The sequence below is a fragment of the Podarcis muralis genome, chromosome 17 (genome assembly GCF_964188315.1).
Source record: "Podarcis muralis chromosome 17, rPodMur119.hap1.1, whole genome shotgun sequence".
Taxonomy (NCBI): domain Eukaryota; kingdom Metazoa; phylum Chordata; class Lepidosauria; order Squamata; family Lacertidae; genus Podarcis; species Podarcis muralis.
In genome coordinates, this window is record NC_135671.1 from 1,038,529 (window position 1) to 1,057,321 (window position 18,793).

Here is an 18,793-nt window from a genome sequence, read left to right on the forward strand (position 1 = left end):
GCTTTCGAACTGCTAGGTTGGCAGGCGCTGGGACCGAACAACGGGAGCGGACCCCGCCGCGGGGATTCGAACCGCCGACCTTTTGATCGGCAAGCCCTAGGCGCTGAGGCTTTTGCCCACAGCGCCACCCGCGTCCCGTTTACCATTTAAGGAAGATAGCCATGGATAAAATCTGAATGCTTTCTGAACTGGGAAGGGGGTGAGGAGGGAGGTGCCAAACCCTGTCCCTTAAGTTGCCAGTTAAAAAATAAATCACCCAACCAACCCAAACTATTTTTTCTATCCACAGTGAGGAAAAATAAGGAGCCAGCATTTTCTCCTGCAAGTGAGGAAGCAGGTGGACAGTAGTGGTTTTAACTGGAAATGTGGCCCATGACTAAAAGGTTAGGTATCTCCTCCACCCCTAAATACTGTACACTTGGATTAAAAGCTGAAAGGCTGCATTAAAATAGAAATTTCCACCAACATTTGGAGATACTTATTGTGCACCAGACCGCCATGTCTAGTTTAACCCTCTGTTTGTTCCCTTTGCAAAGCCCAACATGGAAAATTATAGAAACTTTTGACACGAACACTTGCATTCTGTGCATGGGCAGAGGAACCACAGTCCCATTAAGTTCTTTTCTGCAGAAAGCAGCAACACAAAAGTTACTCTATCTGCCAGCTTACCGGGACAAATGAGCCCGTATCCGGTGCCCAAATGTGCTGAAGCACCAAGGCGATTTCAGGAGAGGATGATGCAGAAAAACTATTAGGAAAATGGGGAAGCTGTTTGGCAAAAGTGTTACTAAAAGGCATAGATAAATGAGATTGAATTCTCATTGGACAGGAAGGCTATTCATTCATTCAATGTATAACCTCCCTTTCTGCATAGAGCACTAATAACAGTTACAATTAGGAAATAGAAGAGTGTTTAAAAGAGCACAATTCAAGGTGTTGGTGCTGACCTTAAAAGCCCGAAACGGCCTCGGCCCAGCATACCTGAAGGAGCATCTCCACCCCCATGAGGTCCAGCGCTGAGGGCTTTCTGGTGGTTCCTTCGCTGCAAGAAGCGAAACTACAGGGAACCAGGCAGAGGGCCTTCTCAGTGGTGGTGCCTGCCCTGTGGAACGCCCTCACATCAGATGTCAAGGAAATAAAGAACTACAGTACAGTGGTACCTTGGGTTACACACGCTTCAGGTTACATACACTTCAGGTTACAGACTCCGCTAACCCAGAAATAGTGCTTCAGGTTAAGAACTTTGCTTCAGGAAGAGAACAGAAATCGTGCTCCGGCGGCGCGGCAGCAGCAGCAGCAGGAGGCCCCATTAGCTAAAGTGGTGCTTCAGGTTAAGAACAGTTTCAGGTTAAGAATGGACCTCCGGAACGAATTAAGTACTTAACCCGAGGTACCACTGTATCTGACTTTTAGAAGACATCTGAAGACTTTTAGAAGACATGTTTAGGGTAGTTTTAAATGTTTGATCTTTTATCCTGTTTCTAATATCCTGTTGGAAGCCGCTCTGAGTGGCTGGGGAGGCCTGACCAGATGGGCAGTGTATTATTATTATTATTATTATTATTATTATTATTATTATTATTATTATTATTATTAGATAGATTAGGCTCCCGAAAGCAGGTTCCAGCCGTTCACAGCCTTGCTTCGCCCTCCCACCCCCCCAGTCTTTGTGTAACCTGATGCGCCCCAGCGGAGAACTGCTGGCGACGCGCCTTCTCGCCCTCCACTAAATCCCAGCCCCCGCCCCAGTTCTCCTCCCCAGCCAGCCATGGGCTGCGTCGCTGGCGCCGCCACCCTCTCCCACATTCTCCAGAGATCTCCAGAGATCCCCAGATCGCGTTGCCAAGGCGCGCCTCGCCGTGCGTAAAGCAGAGCGCAGCTGCTCCGGCCCAGCGCGCTCCGTGCGTAACCAAGTGAACGGTTTCTCTTTCTAGGGGAGGGAAGCAAGGAAGGAAGGAAGGAAGGGAAGGAAAGGAAAGGAAAGGAAAGGAAAAGGGGCAGCTGACGTGCCTGAAAGCTCTCCGAGAAGCCCACGCCACTTTCCGAGGTAAGGGGGGTGGAGGAACAACTCCGGGGGGGAGCCAAGCGGAGAGAGACTCCGCCTGGAGAATCTGTTCTCTTGGCGCATTTGGCGACACCCAAGGAATGGGGAACGGTGGGAACGAAAAGGCGAGGGAGAAGCGAAATGCCACTCTATTTCGGGCGGAGAGGAGGGGAGCCAAGGGCTGATTCGCTCCCCCCGGGAGAGGGCAGGGCGCTGGGTTTTGTGGAGGCAGGGGCCGGACCTGCGTTGCCTCGGTTGTGGAGAGGATCGGCCCTCGCGGACTTGGTCCAGGGTCAGGAATGGAGTCCTCTGTGCCCCTCGGGTCTCCTGCAATTGAAAGGACAGATCACAGTTGGAGACAGGGCCGGGAAAAGGGAGTGTGGCGCAAGCCAGCTCGCAAATTCTGCTCTGCGCGCTGATGAAATGGTCAAAATAAAGCAAAGACAACGCTTTGGGGCTTCTTAAGGACAGCATGGCATGAGCGTTCGTGGGCTAGAGCCCATTACAAGTGAGAGACAGTTTGGCCAACTCATGTCTTTCCCTCTGGGATAAGAGACTCGATCCCTTCTGACTCTCCGTGTAACCAAAGCTCTTGTGACATAAGGGGGCAATTAGTTTTGTTCAAGGCTGTCTTCAGATTTGCAGAATTATTATCACACACACAAACACACACACACACACACACACACACACACACACACACACACACCCTGACATACACCCAGCTTTATTCTGAGCACAAATACGTCAATGTGAACTTAGCTCAGCAAGAACATTTCTGGAGCGGTTTGAATACTGTTAGAGAGTTAGAGACTGTTAGAGACTCATGTAGCGAACAAACATAAGAGGGTATTGAAGAACAGGAAACTAGGAATGGATTTTGTAGCTTCGGATAAGGTTAAAAAAAGAGGGGTGGTTATATATATAAAGGAAAAATTCAATCCACAGTTATTGTACAAAGACGAAGAAGGAAGATTGATAGTAGTTCAGATGGTGTTTCATGAAGAAAAAATAATAGTAGTTGGAATATACGCACCAAATGACAAAAAGTCAGCCTTCTATTTAGAGTTAGACAATAAGTTGATGGAGTGGATGGATCAAAAAATAATATTGATGGGAGACTTTAATGGGGTGGTTTCCCCAAATTTAGATAGATTAACAAAATCCCAGGAGAAGAACCAAGGCAAGCTACCTCGATCTTTTTTTGATATGGTAAATAACCTAGGACTAAACGATGCATGGAGATATAAAAACCCCACGACAAAACAATATACTTTTTTCTCAAACCCAAATCAGAGTTGGGGGAGAATAGATAATATTTGGATATCGAAGGAATTGATACAGAACCTAGTTAAGTCTGAGATTCTCCCACGAACTATCTCTGACCATAATGCGGTCTTCATGGAATTAAGGGGTAAAGACCTCAAAACAGGAAGATGGAGAATGAATGAATTTTTATTTAATGACCAGAAGATTGTAAATAAGGCTATAGAAACTATAAACGATTACTTTAGATGGAACCTAAATGGGGAAACTGAAATAGGGACGGTATGGGACGCAGGAAAGGCTGTGATGAGGGGGTTCTTGATCCAGAAAAATAGCCAATTAAGGAAAGAAAAGGAGTCAAAGAAAGAACAGGTCCTAACACAAATTATGGAAAATGAAAGAAAATTAATTGACAACCCTAGTGATGAGACCGCAAAACAGAATTTAAAGATATTACAAGCCAAATTTTCCATGATAATTAATCAAGAAATAGAATGGAAAATTAAAATGATGAACCAGAAAAACTTTGAGTCAGCAAATAAGATAGGCAAGTATTTGGCGTGGCAAATAAGAGAAAGGAGGAAACAAAATACTATTAATAAGATAAGAGAGGGAGAAAGAATTGTGGAAGAACCAAAAGAAATAAAAAGGATATTTCAAAAATTTTACAAGGATCTATATAAAAAAGGAAAAGAAACAGAACAAGAAATAGACAGCTTCTTGCAAAAATACCACTTAAAACCAATTTTAAATGAAGAAAAAGAGACACTAAATCAGGCAATTACACAAGAGGAGATAGAGAAAGTTATTAGAAAGATGAAAAGTGGGAAAGCGCCGGGGCCGGATGGCCTTCCGGCAAAATACTATAAAACACTAAGCAACCAACTATCCCCAGTGTTAGGTGAGGTGATGAATAATATACTAAAAGAAGGAAGGATCCCCAATACCTGGAAGGAAGCATATATCACGTTAATCCCAAAAAAAGATGTTGATACTTTGGACGTCAAGAACTACAGGCCAATTTCATTACTAAATAACGATTATAAAATATTCGCAGCTGTAATGGCAGAAAGATTGAAAAAGGTATTAAATAAGAGAATACATAAAGACCAAACAGGCTTCCTTCCAGGGAGGCAATTAAGGGAAAATGTGAGGAATTTGATAAATATTATCGAATACTTGGACATGAAAATAGATAGACAGGCGGCATTAATATTTGTAGACGCCGAAAAGGCATTTGATAACATCTCGTGGGACTTCCTAAGTAAAAGCCTGGAAGGAATGGGAATGGGAGAAAAATTTAGGAGAGGTATAGAAGCAATATATAAGGAGCAAAAGGCAAAATTGGTAATAAATAGCACTACAACAGAATACTTCAGTATATATAAAGGAACGAGACAAGGCTGCCCCCTGTCTCCTCTATTATTTATAACAGTATTGGAGATACTTAATGAAAGATTAAGGGAGGCTACAGAAGTTAAAGGGATCAGGGTAGGAAAGAGAGAATTCAAAATAAAAGCTTTTGCAGATGACATTGTACTAACCCTAGAAGACCCACAGAAGAGTACTAAAGAAGCTTTACAAATAATTGAAGAATTCGGAGCGGTTGCAGGGCTCAAGGTAAATAAAGATAAAACCAAAATGTTGGTTAAAAATTTAACAAAGGAGGAAACGATTGATCTAGAACAAAGGGTAGGAATCACGGCAGTTAAGAAAGTGAAATATTTAGGAATTTGGATTACGGCTAAAAACTTAAATCTGTACAAGGACAATTATGAGGTCACCTGGAAGAATATAAAGAAAGATATGGAAATCTGGGGAAGACTGAAACTCTCCTTTTTAGGAAGGATAGCAGTAGTAAAAATGAATATTTTACCCAGAATGTTGTTCCTGTTTCAAACTATCCCAATACTTAAAGGTATAAAACAGTGTAAAGAGTGGCAAAGAGCCTTAGCGAAATACATCTGGCAAGGGAAAAGACCACGGATAAAAATGAAAATACTAATAGATAAAAAAGAAAGAGGGGGCTTTTCCCTTCCGGATTTGAGTTTATATTATGAATCAGCGTGCCTACTCTGGATAAAGGAATGGATAAAACTAGAGAACAGAGATATACTGGATCTGGAAGGCTATGATAATAGGTACGGGTGGCACGCGTACCTGTGGTACGGGAAGGTGAAGGTACACAGGAGCTTCTTAAACCATATTTTCAGGGGACCAATCTACCAGGTGTGGGAAAGGAATAAAAACCTCCTTGAAAGGAAAACCCCCTGGTGGATTTCACCAATAGAGGTTCTAACGGTTAAGAAACTAAATATGGAAGGGAACAATGCGACATATGAAGATCTTCTAAGAAAAACAGATCAAGGGCCCAAACTTAGACCCTACGAAGAGATACAAAGCCTACTCACGGGTTGGTTGCAATATCATCAAGTGCATGACTTGTTAAAAGAAGACAAAAAGAGTTTAGGCTTTGATGATAAAAAATCAAAATTTAACGTAGAGGTTATAGATAGCAAGAACAAAACATTGTCTAAAATATATGAGATCTTATTGGAGTGGCAGACAAAAGATGAGGAGGTCAAGGAGGCAATGATTAAATGGGCCATTGACTTTGGGTATAATATTGATTTTGTAAGGTGGTCGGAACTGTGGAATAGTACCATAAAATTTACGGCCTGTACGGCATTGAGAGAGAATATTTGGAAGATGTTATATAGATGGTACCATACACCAGTGAAGCTGGCCAAAATGTATAGGTTACAGAACAACAAATGCTGGAAATGTGGCGAGGTGGAGGGTAATCTTTATCACATGTGGTGGCGTTGTAACAAGGTGAAAGGCTTTTGGGAAATTATTTATAATGAGCTTAAAAAAATATTTAAATACACCTTTCCCAAAAGACCTGAAGCCTTTTTGTTGGGACTGATGGGCAAAGAAATTAAAAAAGAAGATAAGACCATATTTCTTTACGCCACCACCGCAGCAAGAATTATATTGGCGCAAAATTGGAAAGTGGAAAATATACCCAGTTTAAGTGATTGGCAGGCCAAAATGATAAATTATGCCGAGTTGGATAGGTTAACAGTTAAAATTCGAGATCAAGAAGAACAGAAATTTCAGAAAAATTGGAGTAAATATTGGAATTATATAGGAACAAATCTATAAAGCACTGGTGGGGATAGGAAAAATTTACTAGCGACTAAATTAGATTTGTGAAAAATAAGTACGGGAGTATGGAACATGTTTGATACTTACCAAAAGGGTGGAGGGGAGTCCCAGGTCTGAAAGAGTGTAGTATATTATGGTTTGTTAGAAATATGTGGTAAACCAGTTTCTTTTTTTGTATAGTCGAGGGAAGGGAAATAATAATTTAAGTAAACAAAGTATACTCTATATGTTAATGTATTATAAGATACACTTAGGTTGGACTTTGAGTATTTATATGTATTCTTATTGTTACCTTCTCTCCTTTTTCTTTGTCCGTGTTTTTTCTTTTTGTATAATCTCAATAAAAAAGTATGATGCAAAAAAAAAAAATGAATACTGTTAGAGAGTTAGAGAATCTGCTCTTGCTGTAGAGACCGATATGGGAGAGACATGTTTTGTTGCAGCTGAAGCCAGCTTTTCCATTAATATTTTGGGTGAAGCATAAAAGGTAAAGGTAAAGGGACCCCTGACCATTAGGTCCAGTCGTGGCCGACTCTGGTGCTGCGGTACTCATCTCACTTTATTGGCCAAGGGAGCCAGCGTACAGCTTCTGGGTCATGTGGCCAGCATGACTAAGCCGCTTCTGGCGAACCAGAGCAGCGCATGGAAACGCCGTTTACCTTCCCGCCAGAGCGGTACCTATTTATCTACTTGCACTTTGGTGTGCTTTCGAACTGCTAGGTTGGCAGGAGCAGGGACCGAGCAACGGGAGCTCACCCCGTCGCGGGGATTCGAACCGCTGACCTTCTGATCGGCAAGTCCTAGGTTCTGTGGTTTAACCCACAGCGCCATGCCTTGCTGTAAATAGAGTGGAATAACCTGGGACTTTGAGGCTTCTTCCTTTTGTAGGGTGGGGGAATACTTTATTTGTATTTCCTCCTCCTGTTTTTAAAGAGCAATGATGATTTTCTGACCGTATTGTGTATTAATTCCTATTATTATAGGAATAGTGGGTGGTTGTTTTTTTTATTTTTATCATCTATTTTGTGGTTTTATATCTTGATTTTATTCTGTGAACCGCCCTGAGACCCCCGAGTATAGGGTGGGGTATAAATTCAATACTAATAATAGTACTAATAATTGTTATTAAAAAGTTATTGTTCTTTGTTTTCCAGGAGATGTCTAACACTCAGGGGTTACAAGAAGAGCCAACTAGCGTGCGCAAAGCCCTTCCTGAGGCAAAGGAATGTTCTAGAAGCAAGTGCCCACTTTGCGCTCAGCTCTTCTCTGCCCCTAAAATACTGCCTTGTTTACACACCTTCTGCACAGCTTGCCTGGAGCAGTTGGAGCCCTTTTCAGACCTGGGCTTGCCAGGGGAAGACTCAGACTCTAGTTCAGAGGGGCCTTGTCTCCAGAGCTGCCGGCAGCCGCCAGCACCGCTGCTCAGCCTCCTCTGTCCCGTCTGTGATGCTGAGGTAGATTTGCCACCAGGAGGGATCAAAGACTTGACCACTGATCACATGGCTCTGAAAGAGGTGCTGTTGGAGACCTTGCAGGGCGAAGGCCTTGGCTTAGCATGTGACCTCTGCGTGGATGGAGAAGCCGTGAAGCACTGCCAGGCCTGCCGAGTCTGCCTTTGCCAGTTTTGCTGCCAAGCTCACAAGTACGTGTGTCCTGCCCAGACAGTGCTATAGAGTTGTTGTTGTTCAGCCATTTAGTCGTGTCCGACTCTTCATGACCCCCTGGACCAGAACACGCCAGGCCCTCCTGTCTTCCACTGCCTCCCGCAGTCAAACTCATGCTGGTAGCTTCGAGAACACTGTCCCACCATCTCGTCCTCTGTCATCCCCTTCTCCTTGTGCCCTCCATCTTTCCCAGCATCAGGGTCTTTTCCAGGGAGTCTTCTCTTACTATAGAGTTACCCTACATAATTTTGTGGTACCTTCCTGCCTTTTATGCCCATTTAACAATCACATTAAATAACATGCAGGAGACTTGGACAGCCCCCCCTTTATCCTTTAAACTGAACAACAGAATTGGAAGGCAGTGAAAAGGCTACAGAAAGTGGGGTAGAGGCTGCCTGACCCTTCGCTCCCTGCCATTTCGCTACTTCAGCTGCTTTCCCACCTGCGGGTTAAATGATATACAGTGGTACCTCGGGTTACATACGCTTCAGGTTACATACGCTTCAGGTTACAGACTCCGCTAACCCAGAAATAGTACCTCGGGTTAAGAACTTTGCTTCAGGATGAGAACAGAAATTGTGCTCCGGTGGTACGGCGGCAGCAGGAGGCCCCATTAGCTAAAGTGGTGCTTCAGGTTAAGAACAGTAAGTACTTAACCCGAGGTAGCACTGTAGTATCCTTTTTTCTTTTATACTGCAGATGCAGTTTAAGGCTTTAAAGGTCAGCACCAACACTTTGAATTGTGCTCGGAAACGTACTGAGAGCCAATGTAGGTCTTTCAGGACCAGTGGTCCCAGTGACCACTCCCAATCACCAGTCTGGCAGTTGCATTCTGGATTAGTTGTAGTTCCCAAGTCACCTTCAAAGGTAGTCCCATGTAGAGCGCATTGCAGTAGTCCAAGCGTGAGATAACCAGAGCATGCACCACTCTGGCGAGACAGTCCGCAGGCAGGTAGGGTCTCAGCCTGTCTACCAGATGGAGCTGGTAAACAGCTGCCCTGGACACAGAATTGACCTGCTCCTCCATGGACAGCTGTGAGTCCTAGGCTGCACACCTGGTCCTTCAGGGGCACAGTTACCCCACTCAGGACCAGGGAGTCCTCCACACCTGCCCGCCCCCTGCCCCCCAAAACAGGATTACTGTCCCAGTGTGTGTGAGTAGGAATGTTTTTTCTTGTGCTTTCCGGATGTTGTTTTCTGGGATGCATAGACGGCTGAACTTTGCACCTTACTCTTCTAGGCGGCAGAAGAAAACCGCTTGCCACCCTGTTGTGGAGCTGCAGGACTTGAAGGGCTACACCCACATGGAGAAGCCCATCCAGTGCCTTTTGCACCCTTCGGAGGAGCTGACGCTCTTCTGTGAGCAGTGCGACACATCTGTGTGCCAGGAGTGTGTGGTGGGTACACACCGGCAGCATCCCTACAATTTCACCAGCAACGTTATCCACAAGCACGGAGACTCGATTCGGGAGCTCTTGAAGATCACCCAGCTGAATATGAGGACTCTGGAAGGCGCGCTCAGCCGTATTGAAGAGGTGGGCAGCGCCCTCAGCACCCACGTGGAAGCCGTGGCTCGAGAGATCTGCGCTTTTGCAGACGGCTACGTGAAAGCCATCGAAGAGCACCGAGACCGGCTGCTCAAGTTTCTGAACGAACTGAAGGTCCAAAGGGAGAGCCTCTTGCATTTGCAGAAAGCGCAGCTGCTCCAGCTGCTCCTGGATATGCAGACAGGAGTGGAATTCACTGAGCACCTGCTCACCAACGGCTCGGACCTTGAGATCCTCCTTACCAAAGGGGTGGTGGAGAACCGGCTGAGTAAGCTAACCAGCGTGGACTGCAATATCCACCCTCTTGCGGACGACAGAATCCACTTCTCTCCTCAAAAGAAGGCCGGCGTATACCATGGCTACGAAATCTTTGGGGCCGTTCTCAACAAAGCAGCTCAGCCAGCCAAGTGTGTCCTGCAAGGAGCAGGTAAGGGGGTGGCTTGTAGCAGCATAAAAACATCATAAAAGGTAAAGGTAAAGGTACCCCTGCCCGTACGGGCCAGTCTTGACAGACTCTAGGGTTGTGCGCCCATCTCACTCTATAGGCCGGGAGCCAGCGCTGTCCGCAGACACTTCCGGGTCACATGGCCAGCGTGACAAAGCTGCATCTGGTGAGCCAGCGCAGCACACGGAAACGCCGTTTACCTTCCCGCTGGTAAGCGGTCCCTATTTATCTACTTGCACCCGGGGGTGCTTTCGAACTGCTAGGTTGGCAGGCGCTGGGACCGAGCAACGGGAGCGCACCCCGCCGCGGGGATTCGAACCGCTGACCTTTCGATCGGCAAGCCCTAGGCACTGAGGCTTTTACCCACAGCGCCACCCGCGTCCCTAAAACATCATAAGAGCCTTTTTTTAAAAAAAAATTATTTATACTTTTCAGGTTTATACATTTCAATAATTTTACAGCCATTTTAGCATTTCAAAACTTAACTTCCTTCTGCCACTTTCTGCAGTTCCTTAAATTTATTTTTAATACCTTCTGCATATCCAAGTTAACTTAATTTGTTCATTTATTCATCTTCTTTAAATATATACTCTTATGAAACAGCAGGTTATTACAATAATCCTGCCAACGTTCTTATCTGTTTACAATTTATCTGTAAATAGTCAATAAACCATTTCCATTCTTCTATAAAAAGTTTGTTTTATGAAAAAAAGTTGTCTTTTTAGCTGAAATAATGTTTATTTATGGGACGCGGGTGGCGCTGTGGGTTAAACCACAGAGCCTAGGACTTGCCAATCAGAAGGTCGGCGGTTCGAATCCCCGCGACGGGGTGAGCTCCCGTTGCTCGGTCCCTGCTCATGCCAACCTAGCAGTTTGAAAGCACATCAAAGTGCAAGTAGATAAATAGGTACCGCTCCGGCGGGAAGGGAAATGGTGTTTCCGTGCACTGCTCTGGTTCGCCAGAAGCGGCTTAGTCCTGCTGGCCACATGACCCGGAAGCTGTACGCCGGCTCCCTCGGCCAATAAAGCGAGATGAGCGCTGCAACCCCAGAGTCGGCCACGACTGGACCTAAATGGTCAGGGGCCCCTTTACCTTTACCTTTAACTGGTGGCTACCACTGCCACTGTAGGGAGGCTGTTAACCTGAGAATCTCTTTCTTTTTTTAATAATATTTTTTATTAGTTTTCAATTACAACAATCCAATAATAGCTTCATTATAACAAGGCAAAATTATAATACAATTAATAATGCTAGGCAGTGAGATGCCAAATTATACAATTTAGGTGCCCCCCCCCCCGCATGCTAGAATTAATGGTTTGATTATTTTCTTTATTTCTGCGTTCCAATATCTTATAAATTTCAGTCACGCTCCAGTCCAAATCCCAATCCCTTATATCGTACCCTCGTACCTACGGGACCGCCTCTCCTGGTATGTTCCGCAGAGGAACTTACCGTCTTCAAACAAAAACATCTTGGAGGTCCCGGGCCACAGAGCGGTTAGGCTGGTCTCAACTAGGGCCAGGGCCTTTTCAGCACTGGCCCCGATCTGGTGGAACGCTCTATCCCAAGAGACTAGGGCCCTGCGGGACTTGACATCTTTCCGCAGGGCCTGCAAGACAGAGCTGTTCCACCAGGCCTTTGGCAAAGGCACAGCCTGACTCCCTTCTTCGGCAATCCTCACAGAACTCTAGCCCAATCAATTTGATTTGAATTAATTTTATAATGAAATGATTTTAGAATGTTGTATTATTTTATTGTTGTTAGCCACCCTGAGCCTGGCTTCGGCTGGGGAGGGCGGGATACAAATAATAATAATAATAATAATAATAATAATAATAATAATAATAATAATAATAATTATTATTATTATTATTATTATTATTATTATTATTATTATTATTGCAGCTGCAGTTTTAGTGACTTCCATTTGTGGCTAAATATCTCTGTTTGGTTTTTTGTCATCAAAATACACTGCAGACCTCTGATCTCCCTGGAGACGAAAAGATGTGACGATAGACAGCTCTGCCTTTTTTTTTTTTAAGCAAATGTTTTGTGCCACTGAGGAAGTGGTAATTCTGCATTGAATGTTTGTATGTGATGCCAATAAAAAGGTTTGATGTCTGATGTATTGACACATTGAATGATTTATACGCTTACAGCTGAAGCATTCAAACACTCTCCTTCCTGTGTGTGGCCATTATTCTGCCCATATTGTTTCTTCCTGTCCTTGCAATATATTATATCTATCTTTTGTCAGCTGTTGCTGTTCTCCAGGATGCCTTGGGCGGTGCTAGTGTCCCATTGTTGTTTCAGAATATCTCTAACCTGAGAATGTCTTTACACATGTCTGTTTAAATGCAGGATTGCAGCTCAGTTTGCATACAGAGAACCAACACCTGAAGTTCAGAGGCGGAAGCCTTGGACAGTAGTGAGGAAGAAAGGGCAGGGTCATTTAAGGGAGGACAAGACTCTTTGCATTTTCTTCCCAATTCCTCTGCTCTGCTTTTCCAGATCTTGGCAGCACTCATCAAAATGAGCCAGCCGGCTTCACTCTGGTCTGCAAGGACGCTTCCGATGAGCAGATGGACAGAGGAGGGGAGCCCGTCCGGGTGTCCATTTTCCATAAAGACAGGAAGGATTGGTTGGTAGCTATTCTGCAAAGTGTTGTCCGTTTCGGTCTCTTTCACGTTTCCTTTTAAGAGTCCCTCCTCCGCAAGCACATTCATGAGCACGAAAAGGGTAAGGAGGTGAATTGCCAGAATCTGAACAGTGGCATGTGGATTTGCGGCAGCCTGCGTTGATTTAGGAGTATATGGGCATTTCAGTAGTGAATAAACGGGAAGACATGAGCATCAGCCAATGAGGAGTGACTTGCATCTGGTGGTTGCAGCAGGTCCAGATATTCAGTTGCATAGTGGCAACTGGAACACCTGAAAACTAGGAAGATGGGATGTGTATATATGCCTTTGCCCAGTGCTTTTTTTCTAAAAAAAATATGTTTAGGGGCACTCTCATTTTCCTACTCATATTGAAATACTGCCCCTCAATGAGGCCAAACTTAGATTCACAAAATGTTTAGGGGTATGTGTCCCCCCCAGAAAAAATGCACTGCCTTTTCCCTATTTTAGCCTCTCTTGCCTATTTTATTTCACTTTAAATATGTTGTAAACTGCCTCAAGATCCTGGTTAATAATAATAATAATAATAATAATAATAATAATAATAATAATAATAATTTATTATTTATACCCAGCCCATCTGGCTGGGTTTCCCCAGCCCACTTTGGGTGGCTTCCAACAAAGATTAAAAATACATTAAATTAGTAGGAAAGGCATAAAGACTCCAAATTAATAGATATTAGGCATTTTCCTTCTGTCTTTCCAAAAGGAATCCTTTGCTGGTGGCAAGCATGTTTGCCTCCTTCCGTGAGTCGCCCTCTGATAGTAGCTGCTCATGTGAGTAAACCAGTCCTAGGCATTGCCATGGGTTGAGGTAAGCTGGCTGTGATGAGCAGCTCCCTGAGTCTCAAAGAGCTGGATGACAACCTTAAAATTGGATTAATTTAGCAAGTCCAGTTTCTGATGGAAACACCCATTGTGAGACTTACTAATTTAAGGCTTTCATCAGTTCAATCTATTTCTATCACATCTTTCAACCAAAGTATCCAAATCGGTCCATCAGACCTTTTAGTACAACAAGAAGACATTATAAAGGTTTTCAGAGCACTGTGGCCCAAATACAAAAAGTTCCCCTATATTCAGAAGTATAAAGTGTTCCTCTAGTGTATTTAAAAAGCTCCTAAGATTATATCAAATTTGCTGGACTCTGGAGTTGCCTTATACTTTATTCTTCAGTCCATTAATTCCCAAGCATGCCATGCCTTTAATGAGCTGGATTCTAAATGTGTTTAACATTCCAGTAGGGTAATTCATTGCAGATATGCAAAAAGAAAACTTGTCGTTTCACAGCTTGTTCAAAGCTGGTTTCTGAGTTCAGGTTTACAGAGCAGTGTTTTTGTGTCTAAGGAATTTGCAGTCATTTAAAGTTCCTGAAGAAGGAATCTTGTGCTTTGACATGCATAGAGAAGCAACAATAAGTACCCCTTTGTCCAATCTACCACACGGTGCCAAATTCCTGTAAATCAGTATTGGGGACTGGGGACTTGGTTAAAATATTCACCCAGGGCAGATAGGAAAGGAGCACTGTATCCTTTCCTCGTACAGTGGTACCGTGGTTCTCAAATGCTTTGGTACTCAAACGCCGAAAACCCGGAAGTAAGTGTTCTGGTTTTCAATTTTTTTTGGAAGCTGAATGTCCGATGCAGCTGTCAGCTATTGTTTCCAGGGCACCTGCACCAATCAGAAGCTGCGCCTTGGTTTTTGAACATTTCAGAAGTCAAATGGACTTCCGGAATGGATTAAGTTTGGTGCTTTTGTTTTTGCTATTTATTTTGCGTTTTTGTTTTTGAGGCTTTTTCAGTTAATTTGTTTTTGTGACTGTGTGGATAATTATCATCTACAATACAATCTTATTTCATTTATAGTATAGTACATTGATGATTGCTTTCATTTTATGGATCAGTGGTCTCATTAGATAATAAAATTTCATGTCAAATTGCTGTTTTAGGGGTTGTTTTCAAAAGTCTGGAACGGATTAATCTGTTTTTCATTCCTTTCTATGGGAAAGTGTGCCTTGGTTTTGGAACACTTTGGTTTTGGAATGGACTTCCAGAACAGATTAAGTTTGAGAACCAAGGTACCAATGTAGTGTTGTTGTTTTTCCCCATCCAAAACTGCCTTTCCTCAACTGGCTTTCTCTTGGCACCTACTGCTTCTTTATCTTGAAGAAAACAGAGGTGGAGATTTGCCTAGTGATGGGAAGAATGTTCCCCAGTCACCAGTAAAGGTAAAGGTAAAGGGACCCCTGACCATTAGGTCCAGTCGCGGACGACTCTGGTGCTGCGGCACTCATCTCACTTTATTGGCCGAGGGAGCAGGCGTACAGCTTCCGGGTCATGTGGCCAGCATGACTAAGCTGCTTCTGGCGAACCAGAGCAGCGCACGGAAACGCCGTTTACCTTCCCGCCGGAGCGGTACCTATTTATCTACTTGCACTTTGACGTGCTTTTGAACTGCTAGGTTGGCAGGAGCAGGGACTGAGCAACGGGAGCTCACCCTGTCGTGGGGATTTGAACCGCCAACCTTCTGATCGGCAAGTCCTAGGCTCTGTGGTTTAACCCACAGCGCCACCCGCATCCCTCCAATCACCAGTAGTATACTTCAAATCCAGTCTTCATTTCTGCTTTACATCAATGACCTGATTCTGACACACAGGTCTATCACCATCACATCCAGATTGACTCTTCGGGTCCTAAAGTTGAAAAGAAGTTCATCAATGGTTCAAAAATACCAGTTGTGAGATATCCTTGTTTCTATTAAGCAACTTCATCCGTCACTGGATCAAAGTCTCTATACAAACGTTTTCTTTTTTCCCCATGCCAAGCAATTATTTTTCTTTCCTCTCTGTCTTAAATCCAGTGTCATCAAGGCCAGTGTAACTGACAACCAAGATGGGACATACCATATTTCCTACATCCCTGAGGAACCGGGCAAGTACAAGGTCTGCGTCTTTGTCAGAGGTCAACATGTACAGGTAACACTTTCTGCTAGCTTTTGTGGGTGTGGCTGATTTTGGGGAGTCAACCAAAAATGGGCAGACCTATGGCAAGAGCTGCCGATCAGAAGGTCGGCGGTTCGAATCCCCGCGACGGGGTGAGCTCCCGTTGCTCGGTCCCTGCTCCTGCCAACCTAGCAGTTTGAAAGCACGTCAGAGTGCAAGTAGATAAATAGGTACCGCTCTGGCGGGAAGGTAAACGGCGTTTCCGTGCGCTGCTCTGGTTCGCCAGAAGCGGCTTAGTCATGCTGGCCACATGACCCGGAAGCTGTATGCCAGCTCCCTCGGCCAATAAAGTGAGATGAACGCCGCAACCCCAGAGTTGGCCACGACTGGACCTGATGGTCAGGGGTCCTTGTACCTTTACCTATGACATGCCAATCTGTCCCTTTGTCAACTTGTTCTCTGCAGGGCTCTCCCTTCACCATGATTGTAAAGAACAAGTTCCGCCCCCACCGAGGCGTCTTCCACTGTTGCTCGTTCTGCTCTAGTGGGGGGCAGAAGGCTGCTCAATGCGCTTGTGCAGGAGTCATGCCTGGTAAGTCACCCCTTCCCCATAAACTGCTGGGTCAGGCACAGTTGCCACTGTCTCTCTCTCTCTTCAGGGAACTTTTAATGGTCTACAGCAGTGGTTCCCAACCTTTCTTTGGACAAGCATCTCTAAAATCCTGGTGCCCCCCCCCCCAATAATATATAATTCTCACTATTCAAAAAGTGAACTCCTATTCGCATGGAGGAAGCCTGAAAGGCCATTAACTGTTATTAATAACTCATTCTCGAATTGCCCGCCGTAAAAATCAAATTGCCCCCCTGTGGGGCATGTGCCCCAAATTGGGAACCATGGGTCTACAGAAACAGGGCTTATTCGATTTGTACAGCCATCAGGCTTTTCACATTGTGGAAATTAAAATTATCATCCAGACAAAGGATATATAATTTATTTCAATTCATCCGTTTTGTGCGAGAATAATTTTTACAATGCAATCCTGTGTGTGTCTACTCAGAAGTAAGTTCCACTGTGTTTACTGGGGTTTACTCCTAAGGAAGCATGTCAGGATCCAATGGCCTTTGGAGTGTTTCAAACACTTGACATGTGCAGGAGCTAGGTTGGTCTTGCTTATGCTGACAGAGTGGCTTACTTGAGCAGGTTGAGAGCAGCAGTGACACTCGAATCAGGGATTCCCGAGTTGCACCTCAGCCCATTAGCCACCTCCCTACACAGGATGCAAAAATGTCTCCAGCAAAATGGCCAAAAGTGTAATAGCACAGATGAAAGAGTCCAGCCACCGTCATTATAAAACAGACATCCAAGCTGGTAGATGGAAGGCAAAAGCTATTTTTACATTCATAACCTGGAACATAATTTTTTTTGTTTGTTTCCGGCTTTATCTTCATCTGTGTACAAGGCTGAATGTGGTCTTATCTCCTCTGCTGATAAATGACCTGAGGTCAGTGGTTCTCAAGCTTTTCCCTCTGGGTCACACTTTCTGAATATTTTTTTTTTAAAAAAATACATTTTTATTAATTTTAACATACAAATTATAAAACGTACCACACAAATTATTACAAATACGCTTTTTTGGGGCTTTCATCAGCACCTCCGATGATCTTCCGTCTTAACCTCTTTTTATGCATTACTGAATTTTATATTGTCTTTACCTCTCTTAACTTATCATCCCCCCTTTTCCATTTTTACAATATTTCCAACAATACTCCTCACAGAACTTCTTGCAAACTTGCAAACGTCGTCTGATCATCACAAATACTCTTCATAGAGTTCGTAAAAAATTTATTGCACCACATCAAATATTTTATTTATAAGGAATACATTTGGGGGGGGGGGCGGGGGGGAAAACAACTCCAGGCAGTGATTGGTTTGTGATATAGAGCACAACAACTTGATGGGACATCCAGAAAGTAAAAACAACGCAGCTAAAGAAGAACTTGAATCATTCTCAAAATATAATTATAAGCAATCCTCTTACTATGTGCCTACAATTCCCATCATCCCTGACCACTGGTCCTGTTAGCTAGGGATGATGGGAATTGTAGTCCGAAACAACTGGAGGGCCGGAGTTTGCCTGCCTCAGCATGCAGACAAGATCAGTGAGAGACTTCTATTAAGTCTAGTTTGAGATAAACAAATTCTCATCTGCCCACCAGCAGAAAGAAGCCTTTCTCTTTTCTAACTGCCCTTGAATCTTCCTGCCACACTTGCCATCCTCTTCTGCCAGGCCAGTGTGCAGCACACCACACCTTTGGAGAACCGCTGCCCAAAGTGCAGGAAATGGCGAGTTTACTTGGAGAGCCTTTCTAGGCAGTAAAACAGTTTCTTTTCCAATGGGCAGGTGGCTATCAGGGCTGTGGTCACGGACACAAGGGCCACCCTGGCACTCCTCACTGGTCCTGCTGTGGCAGCGTAGCTGAAGCCTCCGAGTGCTCCATTGTGCCGTCTGGCGAGACTTTGGGAAGAAGCCCGCTCAGGACCGTGGTGCTCTGAAGGGACTTCTGGCAAGGCAGCAAGGCTTCAGCCGGAAGGAGTTACTCAGCTGCACTAGATGCCAGAGAATTTCCTGCATTGAGAAGATGAAACATGTCAAAATAAAAAAGTGCCTTCTATCCCACCTTTGCGCTGTTTGTGAGAATTTATATGTCTGTGTGTGTGATGGGGGCACGCTCTGGGAATTGTATACAGTGGTACCTCAGGTTAAGAACTTACCGTATTTTTTGCCCTATAGGACGCACCGTCCCATAAGGCGCACCTAGTTTTTTTGGGGGGGGGGAAATAAAAATAATTTTTCCCCCCCAGGTGTGGGGCTGGGGCAGGGGAAGCCCGAGCTTCCCCCGACCCCAGCCCCCAAAACAGGCAACTCTCTGCAAACCGTGGGAGCCCAGTGCAGGCTCCCACGGCTTGTGGAGAGCTTCCTGAAGCCTGGAGAGCGAGAGGGGTCGGTGCGCACCGACCCCTCTCGCTCTCCAGGC

General features: G+C 44.6%; 2 protein-coding genes across 2 annotated transcripts in view; both read left to right on the top strand.

The window, feature by feature from the left end:
• The window catches only part of LOC144325956 (synaptonemal complex central element protein 3-like), a 258,614-nt gene that overhangs the window by 101,626 nt on the left and 138,195 nt on the right, over positions 1–18,793 (top strand). The window lies entirely within an intron of this gene.
• On the top strand, positions 1,734–18,435 carry TRIM45 (tripartite motif containing 45). The gene is made up of 7 exons (XM_028712591.2): positions 1,734–2,047; positions 7,636–8,123; positions 9,386–10,119; positions 12,650–12,779; positions 15,676–15,790; positions 16,223–16,349; positions 18,160–18,435. The coding sequence occupies exons 2-7, from the start codon at positions 7,639–7,641 to the stop codon at positions 18,309–18,311; spliced, it is 1,743 nt and encodes a 580-aa protein (XP_028568424.2). The 5' UTR covers positions 1,734–2,047; positions 7,636–7,638; the 3' UTR covers positions 18,312–18,435.